This window comes from Gekko japonicus, unplaced genomic scaffold (genome assembly GCF_001447785.1).
Source record: "Gekko japonicus isolate JY-2015 unplaced genomic scaffold, Gekko_japonicus_V1.1 scaffold2083, whole genome shotgun sequence".
NCBI classification, from domain to species: domain Eukaryota; kingdom Metazoa; phylum Chordata; class Lepidosauria; order Squamata; family Gekkonidae; genus Gekko; species Gekko japonicus.
The window spans coordinates 29,434-47,762 of record NW_015169845.1 but is presented as its reverse complement, the minus strand read 5'-3'; the positions used below and the strand labels follow the sequence as shown (position 1 = coordinate 47,762).

Genomic DNA, 18,329 nt, shown 5'->3' with positions numbered 1-18,329 from the left:
TGTGGCTCCCGGAAGGACAACTGGGGAAGTGAAGAAGAGGCATGGCTCCCTGATCAGTCTTCCCTTCCCCAGGCAGTGTTTCTCTTACTGGGTAGGCTTGAGGTGGGAGGGAGCAGAGAAAGAAAACAACTTTAACTTTAAATGTATTCTCAAAGCACCCCCTCCCACTGGCTGGCTTGGAGAAGGCATTTGTTTCTTTAAATCCTTCCATCCTCCCTCATCTATTTGCTTTTTTACCCAGTATCGATTTTAGACTGACTCGCCTGTAATTTCCCGGATCGTCTCTGGAACCCTTTTTAAAGATGGGAGTGACATTAGCTACCTTCCAGTCCTCAGGAATGGAGGCACATTTTAATGAAAGATTACATATTTTTGTCAGTTCACGTCTGAGTTCTTTCAGAACTCTTGGATGTATGCCTTCTGGGCCTGGTGATTTATCAGTTTTAAAGTTGTCTACCAGTCGTAGGACCTCCTCTCTCATCTCCTCAATTCGACTCTTTCTCCCTTTCTCTCTCTCTCTGTTCCTTCCCTCCTTCCTTCCCCCTCCCTCCCCCATCTATTTGCCTTCTTTCTCTCACTCTCTTTGCCTTTCTTGCCACCTCTCTCTCTCTCTCTCTCTCTCTCTCCCTTTCCCTTTCTTTCCACCTCTTTCATTCTTTCTTTCCACCTCTCTCTCTCTTAGACAAATAAATATCTTTAGCAAACAAATATAATCGGACAAATGAATATTCTTTCCACCTCTCTCTCTCTTAGACAAATAAATATCTTTAGCAAACAAATATAATCGGACAAATGAATATCATTATCAATATCTGTTTTTACCCCTTTTGTTTTTATTTTTGGCAGTCTCATTTAATGTCAATACATAGCAAATTTACATATTTTCCAATAAAAACGTGTGTAATATTTGTTCATGTCTTGCAGCTCCCAAACATCTGACATTTATGCTATATATAATTCCACTGGGTAGGGCGGCATAGAAATCGCAAAAATAAAAATAAAAAATATATGGCTCTTATGTTAAGGAAGTTTGGCCACCCCTGGTGTATAGTTTAACTAGACACCTCAGGATTAGGTAGTCTTATATTGCTATTCAGATCCAGGCCACCAATAGAGAATCAACCAGGGGGAGGAAAGGATCATCCGCTGCCTGAATCAAAAGCCTGGTGGAAGAGCTCCATCTTACAGGCCCTGTGGAATTGTAATAAATCCTGCAGGGCCCTGATCTCATACTGGAGCTCATTCCACCAAGTAGGGGCCAGGGTCGAAAAGGCCCTGCCCTAGTTGAGGCAACTTGGATGTACCAAAGATGTTGGTTTGAATCATAGAGTTGGAAGGGACCTCCAGGGTTATCTAGTCCAAACCCCTGTACAATGCAGGAAATTCACAAATACCTCTCCCTCCACACCTGCAGTGACCACTGTTCCATGCCCAGAGGATGACAAAAAAACCTCCAGGATCCCTGGCCAAACTTCCTGACCCCAGAGTGGGAACCAGCATTTCCCTGGGCGTGTACGAAAGGGCCACAAGACCTAAGCACTGAGGCAACCCTTCCTGCCCTCCCTCTCAGTATCTGCCCAAGTTCACACAATCAGCATTGCTTTCAGATGGCCATCGAGCCTCTGTTTGAAAACCTGCCAAGAAGGAGAGCCCACCACCTCCCGAGGAAGCCTGTTCCTCTGAGGAACTGCTCTAATTGTCAGGAAGTTATTCCTAATGCTTAGCCGAAAACTCTTCTGATTTAATTTCAACCCGCCGGTTCTGGTCCGACCTTCTGGGGGCAACAGAAAACAACTCTGCATCATCCTCTATATAACAACACTTCAGGTACTTGAAGATGGTTATCATGTCACCTCCATCCTTTCTAAATGCTCAAGGACCGTCTGTTTGATGATCTGTTCTAAAACTTTCCCAGGTATAGATGTGAAGCTGACGGGTCGGTAGTTACCCGGATCCTCTTTCCCCTTCTTGAAGATGGGGACATCATTTGCCCGCCTCTAGTCTTCAGGCACCTCACCTGTTCTCCAAGAATTCTAAAAAATAATGGACAGAGGCTGAGAAATTACATCCACGAGTTCTTTTAGTACCCTTGGACGCAGTTCATCTGGCCCTGAGATCTTAGTTTCATTTAAATAAACTAAGTGTTTGTGTACTACCCCTATGCCATCCGTAGACCTCAATGCTCTATAGGGCTCATAAGGGGATAGGCGGTCCCAAAGGTATGCTGGCCATATAGGGCTTTAAAGGTAAGCACCAGCACCTTGAAACAGATCCAGAATTCAGTGGGCAGCCAATGCCGTTCACGCAGCACTGGGTGGATGCGAGCCTGCACAGGTGTCGCTGTCAACACCTGTGCTGCCACGTTCTGCACCAGTTGCAGCTTCTGGAGCTGAGTCAAGGGTAGCCCCACATAGAGAAAGTTACAATAACCCATTCTAGAAGTGACCATTGCACGGGTCACTGTAGCCAGGTCGCGGGGGGTGAGATAAGGGGCCAAGTGCCCGATCTGTCTCGGGTGAAAAGAGGCGGACCGGGCAGTGGCAGGGACCTGGGCCTCCACAGAAAGGGAGGCATCCAGGAACACCCCCAGACTCTTTACCATCGATGTTGGCACCAGTGGAGCTCCATCAAAGGTTGGGATCCTGATTCTCTGACTCAATCCCCTGTGACTGATGTGCAGGACCTCCGTCTTAGATGGATTTAACTTTCATTCTGATCTTTCGTAACCATCCAGCCACAGCCTGTAATGCCCTGTCCAGATCTCCTGGGCAGCCATTCATCAGTACGTAGAGCAGGGTGTCATCCACATATTGGTGACATCCCAGCCCATATCTCTGAGGGGGTGCGTATAGATGTTAAGGAGCATGGGGGAAAGAATTGCCCCTTGTGGCACACCACATTCCAGAAGGTGCCGTTGGGATAACTCTCCCCCAAGTGCTACCCTCTGTCCCCGACCTTGGAGGAAGGAGGTCAGCCACTGAAAGGCAAGCCCCCATATCCCCACGTCGGCCAGTCTTCTGGCTGTCTCTTGCTGACCATAAGATACACTTGTTTCCAGAGAGACAGGCTGACTCTGAGCTTTAAGGAAAGGCAGAGATGCCTGGATGATTCAGACACGGCTTCGCATTAGACAATAGACAAGCCCGGCTGACGCCCAGAGAATGGCTCAGAGATAGCAAGACAGTGGCTCTGAATGTAGGTGGCCCTAAACTGGAGGGTTGCTTTTCTCACTGGACATTACCTGCCCCCCCCCCAGAAATGGCACCTCTTCAAATACCATGGGGATCCTTTTGAACTGTAGGGTTGCCTTCGTGAGCTCCTGGCTTCTCACTGCCCCACAGCAAACTTGTATTTTGGGGAGGCTGAAAACCAGATCCTTCTTGCCTCTCATCACATCTAGAAGCAGGACTCTTTTTGGGCAGGAACGCACAGGAACAGAGTTCCGGCTGGCTCCCGAGTTGGCCACGCCCAGCAGGAGCTCATTAGCATAATAGGCCACACCCAACAGCAGAAACTCATTAGGATTGGCTACATTAGGGGTGTGTGGCCTAACATGCAAAGGAGTTCCTGCTACAAAAAAGGCCCTGGGTTTTGACAACAAACAAGGTAAACAGAATAAGAAGCAAAAGGTGGGTGTGGCTGGATGACCACACTTCTGGTAACACGGGGGTGGGGCCTAATATGCTAATGAGCTGCTCTGTCAGGGTGCGTGGCCCAATATGCTAACGAGTTCCTGCTGTTGGGTGTGGCCTATTATGCTAATGAGTTCCTGCTGGGCTTTTTCTACAAAAAAAGCCCTGTCTAGAAGGACACTTTCTGTGTAGCTGCAGGACTAGATATCTTGAAAACTTCTTGTATTTAATTATCAAGTGCAGAGAATCAAAAGAGCTGTTTGGTATGTGGTGTGGGAACAGCAGGGGGAACGAATCTTTCCCCCTTGAAGTACATACAGATGGGGTTGGGGAGAGACAGGCAGAATATGAACGCAGCTCTACGGGAAGGCCTGGCAGGGATAAGGTGTGACCAACAGCCGCGTTTCGGAGGAAAGAAGATCTGACCAAGGAATTACACATCCATTCATGAGCAGGGCCTGACTGTTGGCTTGGCTTCTTGCTTGGGTGCTGATGGAAAACCTTTCCTTTATTCCAGCAGCAGATGAAGAGGACATACCAGGCGAATCCCTGGGATTCTCTTTGGAAAATGCCAAGAATGAAGATGCTGAAGGAAACTTCGGAGATGGAGATGGACCACAGCGGCAGATGGAAAGCCACGCAGGTAAGAGGAGGGAATAAGCCTGTTCCTTGCCAAGGAGGGGGTTTCCGTGAAATCCTAATCCAAGATGGAAGGTCAGTCAAAAAAACAGGGGGGAGGGGGAAAGGCCTCTGTGTGAACCAGAAGATCCACCCCTGGGAAAAATCGGTCTGAGAACGAATGTCATTTCACAGATGCCCAGAAAACCGTATAATTTCTTGGAGTGGGGAAAGAGCTTCAGTGGGAAAACAGTCCTGACTTATAAGGCAGAAGGGTCCTTCTTTGACCTTCAGGTCCTGTTCTACCCCTGCCCTTTAAAGTTTTCCCAACATCTGGAGGGACTTTTTTCTCTCTCTCAGGTCAACAGCCGCCAGCCCCTGACCTTACTAGGCATTGCCCACTGAGAGGGTGAGGAATCCTAAAATAATAGAGTTGGATCTCTAGGCTCATCTAGTCCAACCTCCTGCACAATGCAGGAAATTCACAAATACGTCCCCCTCCACACCCACAGTGACCGCTGTTCCACACTCAGAAGATGACAAAAAAACCTCCAGGATCCCTGGCCAAACTGGCCTGGAGAAAAATAGCTTCCTGACCCCGAAGGAGCCATTGACATTTCCCTGTGCGTGTAAGAACGGTCCATGAGAACTAAGCATTGATGCAACCCTTCCTGCCCTCCCTCTCATGATCCACCTAAGTTCACACAATCAGCATTGCTGTCAGATGGCCACCTAGCCTCTGTTTGAAAACCTCCAAAGAAGGAGAGCCCACCATCTCCCGAGGAAGCCTGTTCCAATGAGGAACCGCTCCAACTGTCAGGAAGTCTTACTGTCAGGAAGTTATTCCTGATGTTTAGCCAAAAACTCTTCTGATTTAATTTCAACCCGTTGGTTCTGGTCCGACCTTCTGAGGTAACAGAAAACAACTCTGCACCATCTTTTATATGACAGTCCTTCAAGTACTTGAAGATGGTTATCATATCACCTCTCAGTCGTCTCCTCTCCAGACTAACCATACCCAGCTCCTTCAACCTTTCCTCATAGGACTTAGTCACCAGATCCCTCACCATCTTCGTTGCCCTCCTCTGGACACGTTCCAGCTTGTCTATATCTTTCTTGAATTGTGGTGCCCAAAACTGAACACAACACTCTAGGTGAGGTCTAACCAGAGCAGAGTAAAGTAGAACCATCACTTTGCATAATCTGGACACTATACTTCTATTGATACAGCCCAAAATTGCATTTGCCTTTTTAGCTACCATGTCACACTCTCAGCTTCCATTCGAAGTTCTGAGGCTTGACCTCTGCATTTCCCGCTACCAGCTCCTGGTCACCAGGGGGGCAGCTTGCAGCCTTGTGCACCCCATTGGATTTGACTAGAACTCGACTATCCCATTGTCTTTTGCCTGCTTTCTGCCCACAGAGAAAAAAGCTTTTAAACTCAGAATGAAGGTCTTGCTGCATTCAAACCTCCATCCTGATTTACATTTCTTCACACTTCATGTCTAAGAAGTCACACAGGTGGGGAGCACTGTTCCCTCTAAGCTGAGTTAGTGTGAGTTAGCTCACAGTTTTCTAGCCTCCAGCTCACACATTTTTTGTCTTAGCTCAGGAAGGAGGGCTCCAGAGCAAACTAATTTATGTAGTAGCCAAATCGCTCGCGCACAACTTTAATGTTAGTAGTTCACAAAGTAGAATTTGTGCTCACAAGACTCCACAGCTTAGAGGGAGCATTGGTGGGGAGCCCATATATAGTCCCAAACAAGCATCTTGGATGCAGGAGTCTTAATGTACTCTGAAAATGTATATTATTATATACTTTAATGTACAGCTGGAGGAAGCCACTGAAATATTTGGAGTGTGGATAGAACTTCAGGTGCAGATTAGATTGGCTTGCCTGGCTTCTAAGAGTGTCTCTCTCTTTATTCCAACAGCAGATGAACAGTGGAATGAGGAGGATGAGGAACTGCATGCTCTATCTCCAGATGAAATCCAGAAGGGAGACATGAGGGGAAACTTCAGGAATCAAGGAAGACCTAGAAGGGAGAAAGGCAGCCACTTGGTCAAGAAGAGGGGAAAACCCATTCCTTGCCAGGGAGGGGATTTCCTAGACGTCATTCACATGGTAGAGGAAACAAACAAGGGCTTGGAGTGTGGAAGGAACACAGATCAAACCCAATATAATGTTGATTTACAAATCCACAGTGGAAAGAAGACCAATCAATGCCTGGAGAGTGGAAAGACCACGATTTGCAGAGCAGAGCTTTGTCGACATGAAAGAACACATTCAGTAGAGAAACCTTATAAGTGTTCAGACTGTCTCAAGAGCTTTTCAGAGAAATCAGACCTTATTCAGCATCAAAGGATTCATTCAGGGGAGAAGCTATTTATCTGCTCAGAGACTGGAATGGCATTTTCTGATGGAAGAAAGTACAATGTACACTTGCCAAAACCCAGTATAATGAAGGCACATAAATGCTTTCAGTGTGGAAAGTACTTCAGAAACAGATCACATCTCATTGTCCACCGAGAGATCCACAGAGGGGAGAAACTGTTTGAATGCTCGGAGTGTGGGAAGAGATTCAATTGGAGTAGCAATCTGCAACAGCATCAAAGAATCCACACAGGGGAGAAACCTTTTGAATGTTCAGAGTGTGGGAAGAGATTCCCTTGGAGTGGCCGTCTTAAAGAGCATCAACGAACCCACACAGGGGAGAAGCCTTTTGAATGCGCAGAGTGTGGGAAAAGATTCGGTCATAGTGGTGGTCTTCAAAATCATCTAAGAACCCACACAGGGGAGAGGCCCTTTAAATGCTCAGAGTGTGGGAAGAGATTCAGTTGGCGTTGCACTCTTCAACATCATCAACGAACCCACACAGAGGAGAAGACCTTTGATTGCTCAGAGTGTGTGAAGAGGTTTAGTCACAGTGGCAGTCTTCAGAAGCATCAGGAAACCCACACAGGGGAGAAGCCCTTTGAATGCTCAGAGTGTGGGAAGAGATTCAGTCAGAGTGGGACTCTTCAACGGTATCAACGAACCCACACAGGGGAGAAGCCCTTTGAATGCTCAGAGTGTGGGAAGAGATTTTGTCACAGTGGCAGTCTTCTACAGCATCAAAGAACCCACACAGGGGAGAAGCCCTTTGAATGCTCAGAGTGTGGGAAGAGATTCAATCGGAGTGGGACTCTTCAACAGCATCAACAAACCCACACAGCAGAGAAGCCCTTTGAATGCTCAGAGTGTGGGAAGAGATTCCGTCGGAAGGGCACTCTTCAACAGCATCAACAAACCCACACGGGGGAGAAGCCCTTTGAATGCTCAGAGTGTGGGAAAATGTTCACTCGGAGTGCCAGTCTTCAAGAGCATCAAAGGATCCACACAGGGGAGAAGCCCTTTGAATGTTCTGAATGTGGGAAGAGATTCAGTTTGAGTGGCACTCTTCTAAAGCATCAACGAACCCACATGGAGAAAAGCCCTCTGAATGCTCAGTATGTGGGAAAATATTCAGTCGGAGTGCCACTCTTCAACAGCATCAATGAACCCACAGAGGAGAGAAGCCCTTTGAATGTTTAGAGTGTAGGAAGAGATTCAGTTTGAGTACAGTGCTCTTCAACAGCATCAACAAACCAACACAGGAGAGTCCTTTTGAATACTCAGAATGTGGGAAGTGATTAAGTCAGAGTGGCACTGTTCAACAGCATCAAAGAACCCATACAGGGGAGAAGCCCTTTGAATGTTTAGAGTGTAGGAAGAGATTCAGTTTGAGTACAGTGCTCTTCAACAGCATCTAAGAAGCTATCCAGGGGAGAAACTTTTTGAGTGCTCAGAGGGTGGGAAGAGATTCAGTCACAATGGTGGCTCAGTGGGCCTTGGTTTTCCCAAGATTATTGGTTCTTGGGGACCTCAACATCCATGCGGATGGAACCACTTCCACTAATCAGGCTTTAGATTTATTGTTTTTATGGCAATGCTTGGGCTTTCCCAAATTCTATCAGGCTCCACACATCAGGCAGGCCACGCCCTGGATTTGATTTTTAGCATGGGGACGAAGGTGGATCTGACCTCACGGCAGGAGGTGCCATGGTCAGACCACTTGGTCCTGAAGGCCCGGCTGGGTGTTTTTGCCTCCCCTTGTCTAGGTGGCGAGCAGATTTATGCTAGCCTGCGGAGACTGATAGATCCAATTGGTTTCCAGAATGCTCTGTGGGACCTGATGCCTTTCGGTGCCTCGTTAGATAAGCTGGTAGAGGACTGGAGTGTCCGTCTCTCTGAAGCCATCAGTGAGGTTACACCCTGACGTCCTCTCTGTTCTTGTCATCAAATGTCCCCCTGGTATATGAAAGAACTCGGGGGTGAAGTGGGAACTCAGACGACTTGAGCAAGTTTTGTTTGCAACAAAGCTACTGGGGCATCCTTTAGGACGTTTATGAGGTGCTATGAGGTGATGGTGAAGGTAGTGAATAAGGGATTCTACTCGGTCTCCATCATGTCCACAAGCTCACACCCGGCACAGTTATTTAGGGTAGTTCGGCAGTTGACGTTTTGCTCTGGGGGAGGACACAAAAAAGTAAGAATTTGACCATTCGCTGTGAGGCTTTTGCGAGCTTTTTTGCAGATAGTCTTGTTGCTCTGCCATGACATGCTCGCTGAAATTGATACAGTAATTGAACTGGAGGTCCCTTGCCTGTCTTTGGATTCATTTTTAGACAGCTTCAGCTTGACTCTCACCTGCTGATATCAACAGGATCCTTGGTGCTGTGTGGTCCAATACATGCCTCCTGTGTCCCTCATGGCTAGTGAAAGCTGGTGATGAGAGGATGCAGGGCCCACTGAAGGAGATGATCAATCTGTCCCTGGAAACAGGGGTCTTTCCAGAGGGTCTTAAGGAGGCTGTGGTGGTACTGCTCTTAAAAAAGCTGGATCGAGGGTGGGTCAGCACTTCTGTTGTTACTTGATGTTACAACAGGATTCAACACGGTCAGTTATGATCTTTTGACCCACTGCCTTGCCGGCGTGGGGATCCATGAGGTTGCCTTGCAGTGGCTTTCCACATTTCTCCGCAGTCAGGGACAGAGGGTAGCACTGGGAGGAGAGACATCCTCTAGGTACCCACTATTATGTGGGGTTCCTCAGGGGGCAGTCCTTTCCCCGATGTTGTTTAACATCTGTATGCATCCCCTCGCCCAGCTGGCTCAGAGTTTCAGGCTTGGGTGTCACCAATATGCAGATGACACCCAGCTGTATCTGCTCTTGGACAGCCACCCAGATTCCACCCCACAATATCTGGCTGAGGGTTTGGAGGCTGTGGCAGGTTGGTTAAGGAAGAGCAGGGTGAGGCTGAATCCTGGGAAGACAGAGGTTCTGTGGCTGGGGAGGGGGGCTTCGGGGTTGGGGTTTGGTGTAATGGTTAAGAGCCAGTTTGGTGTAGTGGTTAAGTGCGCGGACTCTAATCTGGGAGAACTGGGTTTGATTCCCCACTCCTCCACTTGCACCTGGCTGGATGACCTTGGGCAAGCCATAATTCTGGCACAGCTGTTCTTGAAAAAAGTAGTTTCTGTCAAGAGCTCTCTCAGCCCCACCTACCTCACATTGTGTCTGTTGTGGGGAGGGGGAGGGGAAGGAGTTTGTAAGCCACTCTTGGGTAGTGAAGGGCGGGGTATAAATCCAATCTCCTCCTCCTCCTCCTCCTCCTCCTCTTCTTCTTCCTCTTCTTCCTCTTCTTCCTCTTCCTCTTCTTCTTCTTCTTCTTCTTCTTCTTCTTCTTCTTCTTCTTCTTCTTCTTCTTCTTCTTCTTCTCCTGGCTGTTGACAGGCTATCGCTGATACCAGCGCGCTCTATCAGGAGTCTGGGTGTGACTCTGAACACCTCCTTCTCTATGGAGGCACAGGTCACAAATACTGCCAGATTGGCATTCTACCACCTATGCCAAACCCAGCTGCTGGCCCCTTTCTTGTCGCACCCCAACCTAGCTACGGTAATCCATGTTACGGTCACTTCCAGGGTGGACTACTGTAACTTGCTGTGCCCTGGCCTACCCTTGAGATCTCCCCCGGGAGCTCCAATTAGTCCAGAATGTGGCAGCACGTGTCCTGGTGGGAACACCATGGACAGCACATATATAACCTGTGCTGTGCCAGCTGCACTGATTACCAGTGGAGTACCAAGTCAGGTTTAAGGTGTTAGTTTTGATTTTCAAGGCCTTGAATGTTTTTCAAGGTCAAGGACCCACATACCTTCAGGACCGTCTCCTCCAATATGTCCCCAGAAGAATGGTGAGATCAGCTGATAAAAACTTGATGCTGATCCCCGGCCCTAGGGAGGTCCGACTGCCCTCAACTAGAGCCAGGGCCTTTATAGTCCTGGCCCTGAACCGGTGGAACTCTCTGTCAAATAACAGCTGGGCTGTGGGATCTGATGCAATTCCACAGGGTCTGTAAGGCAAATATGTTCCTCCAGGCATGGCAGCACTGGGAGGTTAAGACTGGAACCCTTTTCTCTCTTTTTTCCTCTTTGGCCCCTACATACCCTTCCCTGCCCTGCTGTGTGGGATAACGGTATGACAGGCAATTTATCACCATCCTGATTGGTTCTAATTTCATGTTTATTGTTAGTGATTTTAATTATATAACAACTGTATTTTTAACTGTTTAGGGTGTTGTATATTGCACAGAGCCTGCCCTGCGGGATGGGCATAATTTGTATTTTAACTCTTATTGTAAGCCGCCCTGAGCCTGCCTTGGTGGGGAAGGTGAGATATAAATCAAATAAATAAATAAATAAATAAAAACAGAATCAACGGACCCACATGGGAGAAGCCATTTGAATGCTCAGAGTTTGGGAAGATGTTCGGTCGAATTGCCACTCTTCAGCAGCATCAAAGAACCCAAACAGGGGGAAAGCCCTTTGAATGTTCTTCAGTTGTAGTGGCACTCTTTAAAAGCATCAGCGAACTCATTCAGAGATAAGTCCTTTGAATGCTGAGAGTGTGGGGAGACATTCAGTCAGAGTGGCACTCTTCAGCAGCATCAGAGAACCCAGACAGGGGAAGAAGACCTTTTGAATGTTCAGAGTGTGGGAAGAGATTCAGTCACAGTGGAACATTTCAACAGCATCTAAGAAGCCATATGGGGAAGAAGCTTTTGGAATGTTCAGTCACAGTAGCAGTCTTCAACAGTTTCTAAGAACCTTGGGGGGCATTAGTGGGAGGGCTTCGGGAGTTCTGGCCACACTGGTGGGCCTCCAGATGGCACCTGGGTTTTGGCCACTGTGTGACACAAGAGTGTTGGACTGGATGGGCCATTGGCCTGATCCAGCCTGACTTCTCTTATGCTCTTATCCCACTTATTTTTTGCTGTACTATTATTTGTTTAATGCGCTTTCCAGCCTGTTTTGAGGTGTTCTGGAGGCGTTTGGAACTCGAAAGGGTTAATACATGATATTTCTGTGTTTTGATTCCCAAAATATTGTTCTGGAGTGTCTTTAGCTGATCCCACTGTATTTAGTGTACTATTATTTGTTTAATCCACTTTCCATCCCCTTCTGTGGTGTTCCAGATGCATTTTGGCCTGGAAAGGGTTAATAAATGCACAGTATTTCACCATTTTGATTCCCAAAATATTGTTCTGGAGTGCCTTTAATGGATCCCACTGTTTTTAGTGGTAGTATTATTTGTTTAATGCTCATTCCGGTCTGTTCTCTTAACCAGTCCCGGGTGAGAAGAAAGGGGGGATGTAGGGGTAATCTACAGAGGCGGCGTGGAAAAGGTTGGTTTGGAGGAAGGGATCAGGTATCACTACGTCCCTTTTGGGGGGTTCACTCCGCACCCATGTTTGCAGGTATTTGAAATTAAACCTTTCCTTTCGGACTTTGGTAAAAATGCATCCAGCTAATAAAACAAAATCCAAACAACCAATAACCGTTCTGAGTTTATCCTACCCAAGCCCTTCCTCCAATTAAATGATCTTCACAACAACCCTATGAGGTAGGTTAAACTGAGGAGAGGGTTGCCAACAGCTCTGAGGAAAAATGACCTCTCTTTTTAATAGAGGCTTGATGGGATGTTGTTTACCAGGTGATGTTACTTTCTTCCCTTGCCATCAAAACCTTCACCTGCCCATTTCCATGGATGGGATTTCTTCTTCCCTTAGGCTGTTGGCACTCTTAGCTGAGAAAACACTGGCCGCCCTGAGCCTGCCTTGGTGGGGAGGGCAGGATACAAATTGAACCAAATAAATAAATAAATAAAAGTAGGTCCCAGGACAGATCCTTGAGGCACTCCACTTGTCACTTCTCTCCAAAGGATGAGCAACCTTTAACAAGCACTCTTTAGGTGCGTTCAGTCAACCAGTTACAGATCCACCTAGTAGTAATAGGATCTAAACCATATTTTACCAACTTTTCAACAAGAATATTATGTAGAACCTTATCAAAAGCCTCATTAAAATCAAGTTAAACTATGTCTACAGCATTTCCCTGATCCAGCTAGGTAGTAACTTTCTCGAAAAAAGAGATAAGGTTAGTCTGACATGACTTGTTCTTGAGAAACTCAGAAAGCAGATTTCCAAGAATCATAGGCTGGATCTGACTATCTAAACTGACCTTGGGGGTGGTAGCTGGAGATGTCCTGGGATTATAATTAATATTCATGAACAGATATCAGTTCCCATGGAGAAAATGGCTGCTTTGGAGGGTGAACTGTATGGCATTGTACCTCATTGAGGTCCCTCCTCTCTCCAAACTCTGCCCTCCTCAGGCTCCACCTCCCAAATCTCCAGGTATCTCTCAACCTGGAGCTGGAAACCCTCCGTGACTGGCTGTGGTTGTCTGGACTTTCTCAGCCCCTCCTATCTGAGTTCTTTTAAATGGAGATGCTGGAGACTGAATATGGAACCTTCTGCATGAAAAGGAACTGCTATCTCGCTGTCCTTGCTCCACCCTGTGATGTAGGAGCATACGAAGCTGTCTTAATGTTTAATCACACCATGGGTGCCTCTAGCTCAGTATTGTCTACTCTGACTTGTAGGTAGTGACTCTCCAGTGTCCCCAGGCAGAGGTCTTTCCCAACACCAGCTGGTTGAGATCCTTTAACTGAAGACACTAGGGATTGAATCTGGGACCTATCTGCACATAAAACAAATGCCACTGAGCCCTATGGCACTCTCAGATAATTATGATCCAGGAATCGAGATTTAAAAAGCAGAGGGAGAGAACATATGAACTAACCTTCTACTGATTCCAGCTGTTGGGACCTCTAGCATGATCTCTCTATCTGAAATCATTTAATTAGACATGTCAGGGGTCGAACCTGTGACCTTCTGCATCTAAAGCAGATAATTCAGTCAATGAGCTATGTTTAAAAAATGACAAACATTACAGCAATCTGGTCAGATATCCATTTTCAGGAGCTGCATATATTAATCAGTTGGGCTCATAGGAAATTTCTGATGTACAGAGCAGCAACTCTGATGTGGCTAAAAGAATGGATTACATTAGAAAATACCAGATTATTAACTTTAGAGGGACATGAATTACTATTGGGATGGCACGCATTTATGTGGTATGGAAAAGCAGATGTACATAAATATTTTTATCAACAGTTTATTAGAAAATCTTTATTGTAGGCATGGGACAATATTAAAAGGTTGTTTTATACTAAGACTCCAAAATGGATCTCACCACTTCAAACTTTTACAAACCCTAACTTGTTCAAATATGTTGTTGAGATGTGAAGATTTGTTGGACAATAAAAATGAACTAAAACCAATAGAAAAACATAAAGAACAGGAGATCAATTTAAGATGGTGGAAAAGGGTACAAATAGAGTCGAGATTTGCTAAAGATAAGCCACTAGGTTTCTGTACAAATATAACACAGATGGATAAGATATTGTTATATACTGATGACAAATTGATTAAGAAATTGTATAAATGTCAGAAGATAAAACACAGGATGAAATACTTAAAAACTGTATGCTCAAATGGGCACAAAATTTGGGTCACAATGTTGATTTAGACCAATGGTTATGTGTGTGGAAATGTAAAGATTACTAAAGCGATCTCGTATAAGGAGAATATATATAAAATGTTTTACAGATGGTATATTACGCCAGATAAACTAGCTAAATTTTACCCTGACCTACCAAATGACTGTTGGAAATGTCAAAAAAATGTTGGTTCCTTCTTTCATATGTGGTGGACTTGCGATAAAGTTTTAAAGTATTAGTCTTGGATACATGAACTATTACGGAAAATGTTTAAAAAGTACCGTACCTTATACACCAGAATTGTTTTTATTGAATATAGTACCACAGAAATGCAAAAAATCAGGACTTTTATCTTATTATACTTACTGTAACAACAGCTAGAATAGTATATGCTAAATATTGGAGAAGAAATGAAGTCCCCTCAAAGGAAGAAATTATAAACAAACTACTGGAAACAGCAGAGATGGACAATTTAACATCAATCTTGAGAGGGTAAAACAAAGAACACTTTGAGGATACATGGTCAAGATTTTATAAATTGATAGAATATAATACATAAAACTATTGGACATATAACAAACAAAAGGAAATAAAAGATATACAATTAACTGTAAACAAAAGGTATATATGGAAACTATCAGGTGGAAAAAAGTAATGAATATACTCAGATATTGTATGAGGTCAACAAACAGACTGAATAATAAGTTAAAGGGATCTCCCTATATTTGTATCTATGTCTGTCCTGGTTTGTTTGTCGTATAAAAATAAAAATTATATATATATGAAGTTTCTGATGTACCAGCAAATACAGATTGAATTTATTTGATGATCTAGAATCCTTGTTTCAAGTCCAATGAGTTCACGAAGCAGAGAACATGAAAAACTGAAAGGTAAAGACATCCAATGAAAAATACAGACGGAATCAGTAGCATTATCTGATCCTGTGATCTACAGAGACAATAATGCTGACAAAAGTGCAATTTTGCTACCCATTGGGAGTTAGAAGCCAATTTTAAAAGAAATTATGTCAAAAGCACCAAAGCAGTGCAGTCCTAAACAGGTGGGTGCTTTTCACACACACTAAATTATGCACTTCCAATTTACTTTCAGTGCACTTTGCAAGTGGATTTTACTGTGTGAAATGGCAAAATCCACTTGCAATAGGTCACTGAAGTGGATTGAAACTGCATGTGTGAAAGAGCCATTATAATTATACTTTTCTTAACTCTTCCAATGGGCTTAGGGCCAAACGAGACGTTATAACAGCCATGAATCTTGAAGCCATTTCAGACAAAGAGGCCATTTTAAATAAATGCCATGAGGTGTGGGGAGACCATGCAATCTTGTCTCCCCTATGTCTTTTCAAGTACTGAAACAGCCGTATGGGGAGTGCTTTGCCACTTGCAAAGGTGTGGAGGGAACAAAATCTTCTCCCCACTACACTCACATTTTAAATGGCCAAAATCCTTTCTAAAATGGCATCAGCAGTCACAGGTTAGACCCATGGCCCCTGTTATGTCTAGTTTGGCTTTTATAAGGGGGTAATTCTGCCTAATATTGCATGGTAAAGCTATCAAACCACGTACATGATAACGTAAAAAAAAAAAAAGAGCTTGGCATAACTGAAATCCATCTGCTTTTATTCATATCCTCCAGTTTAGGTGTAAAGTGGAGGTGAGGGGGTCCAGATATTACCAAAAACAGAGTACACGAGTGAGGGGACGGGCCCCCAAACAGGTTGCCCCTATTCCCTCCATTGTTCTCTATTGTGGGAAAAAGTAACTTTTTCCCACCATAGAGAACAATGGAGGGGATGGGGGTAACCTGTTCTTGTCGCACCCCAACCTAGCTACGGTAATCCATGTTACGGTCACTTCCAGGGTGGACTACTGTAACTTGCTGTACCCTGGCCTACTCTTGAGATCTCCCCCAGGAACTCCAATTAGTCCAGAATGTGGCAGCACGTGTCCTGGTGGGAACACCATGGACAGCACATATATAACCTGTGCTGTGCCAGCTGCACTGATTACCAGTGGAGTACCAAGTCAGGTTTAAGGAGGGGATGGGGGTAACCTGTTTGGGGGCCCATAGAATTGGACCCCCTGGTTCAATGTTCCTGAAACATGGTGGGTATCTTGGGGAGAGGCTCCAGCAGCTACCATGTGATTTTGGAGCCTCTCCATCAATCCCCTCCCCTCCAGCCCCCAGAATATATCCTATGTTTTCGCCATTGACTTCAATGGCCCATAGGATATAATGGGGTCGAACTGCGGGAAGCTGATTCAGATCAGAGAATCTGATTTGGCCGGCAGCAGCCTGAAAGGGGCCCGTTCGGTTCAGTGTGTCAGTTATGGGAAACAGTTATGAAAGGCAGTTGGATTTGTTCAGTTGATGTTCAGTCAGTGAGGGTTAATATAATTCTGTGTGAGATCGTAAATGGAGTATATATGTCCTTAGCCTGAGTGGCTGACTAAAGGAAAGAGTGAATCCTGTTAATGTTGGAACTGAGTGTAAAACAAACAAAAGTAAAGGGGAAAAAGGCTGTGTGTGTGATACATTTGAACAAAATATTTACAAGTCCCTTTATCCTAAACAGTTACAGAATAACCAACCTCGTATTTTGTTCTTACTTTAATAAATCATCTTTTGTTTAAGTTATCCCAGAATTGAATTCAATCCTTCCTCATGACCACATAGATCCCTGAAAAGCCTAGACCCTGGGTTACTTTACCAGAAAGAGGAACAGAGAGAAGGTTTGGAAATCCTTAAATTCCTGGTGGCAGCCGAATCTACCCAGTTTAAGAAAGAAAGAGCACATTTAAAGGGAAAACCAGTCCTCCCAAAAGAGAGGATGCCTTAGTTCGCTTTATGGTTAAAGACTAATGCAAAGTGAGAGTTAAGTAATCATCCCCTTTGTTTGGATGTGGATCAGCTTGATGGCTCCTTCTTTCTGCATATCTCTTACCAGGTGATACTTCACGTTGATGTCTTTCGTTGTCTTCATACATTATAACAAGCTGTGATACATCTAGGCCCATGTCTTTCAGGAGTTGTAGCAGCCAATGTGTCTCTTGACAGCCTAATGCTGCTGACACGTATTCTGCTTCAGCAGTAGAACTTGCCACTGTAGTCTGCTTCTTACGACACCAGCTTTTCCTTCTAAGCAACAAACACAATCAAAATAACTTTTGCATTTAACATAGTCTATTCCCAATGGCAAGATCCTTACTTTGCAAGTCCAAAATGTTCTGGACACCTCTATGGCAGGATCTGCGGTGCCAGAGATGTGTGCATTTGTCGTGTGAACATGTTTCAGCAGTATTCATTTCTTCATAAGCGTTCTCTGGCATTTCCTCTTCAAAAAATTCATCACAGTCATCATCATTTGTGCTTAATTTTGGCAAAGCATTTCCTTGTACATCATAAGGTCCATTTCTTTTAATTCCAGCAAGGAGGACCTCATTATTATGAGATATTATGCATTTACCAAGTTGGAATCTACACCCAACTTTATCTATCTGTGACGGATTCCAAAAAGGGAACACCTAGAGAAAAGCGATGTGCAGACATAGGGCAGTGTGGAGAGATGGAATGTTTGGGAGGTTGATGGGCAGAAAACGGACAGAGAGGGGTTGGAGGACGGAGAGTGATTGAGGAGGTTGTGGGCGGTTGGAGGCTAACAGCCATTGGGAACTGACACATTTTGGGGAAGAATCCAAGAGAGGGGTTTAATTGTTGGAACCTTTGGAACGTGTATCTGATTAAGGTTGTGCTGGAGGAAAATGAGAGATGTCACAGTAAATCCGTTTTATTCTTATAAACAATGGAGTCCGGTCACTAATTTCCGCCAGTTTTAAGAGCCTTGGAGTGAACCAAGAGAGTTTCATCACGAAGAACGAAACCAGTGGGTAAGTGGTCCCCGCTACTACCCGAAGCTAGCAGTGTCCCGCGTAAGAGTGGTGTCCAAAAGGTGGTGGCCTGTAAGAGCCCGTGACAAGTGGTGGCAGCGGTGGGATTCGAGAATAGCCCACGTAAGCAGGGTGAAGGAATACAGAGAGGCAAGGCGGCCAGACTGTATTCAAACTGCTAGCGTAGT

General features: G+C 45.2%; 1 protein-coding gene across 1 annotated transcript in view; it reads left to right on the top strand.

The window, feature by feature from the left end:
* Positions 1 to 18,329, top strand: part of LOC107115581 (zinc finger protein 658B-like) — a gene marked incomplete at its 3' end in the record, with an annotated part of 69,709 nt that overhangs the window by 23,486 nt on the left and 27,894 nt on the right. The window contains exons 8-9 of the mRNA XM_015417322.1: positions 4,150 to 4,275; positions 6,185 to 7,675. Of these exons, the coding sequence (XP_015272808.1) occupies positions 4,150 to 4,275; positions 6,185 to 7,675 (1,617 nt within the window). The remainder of the gene's footprint in view (positions 1 to 4,149; positions 4,276 to 6,184; positions 7,676 to 18,329) is intronic.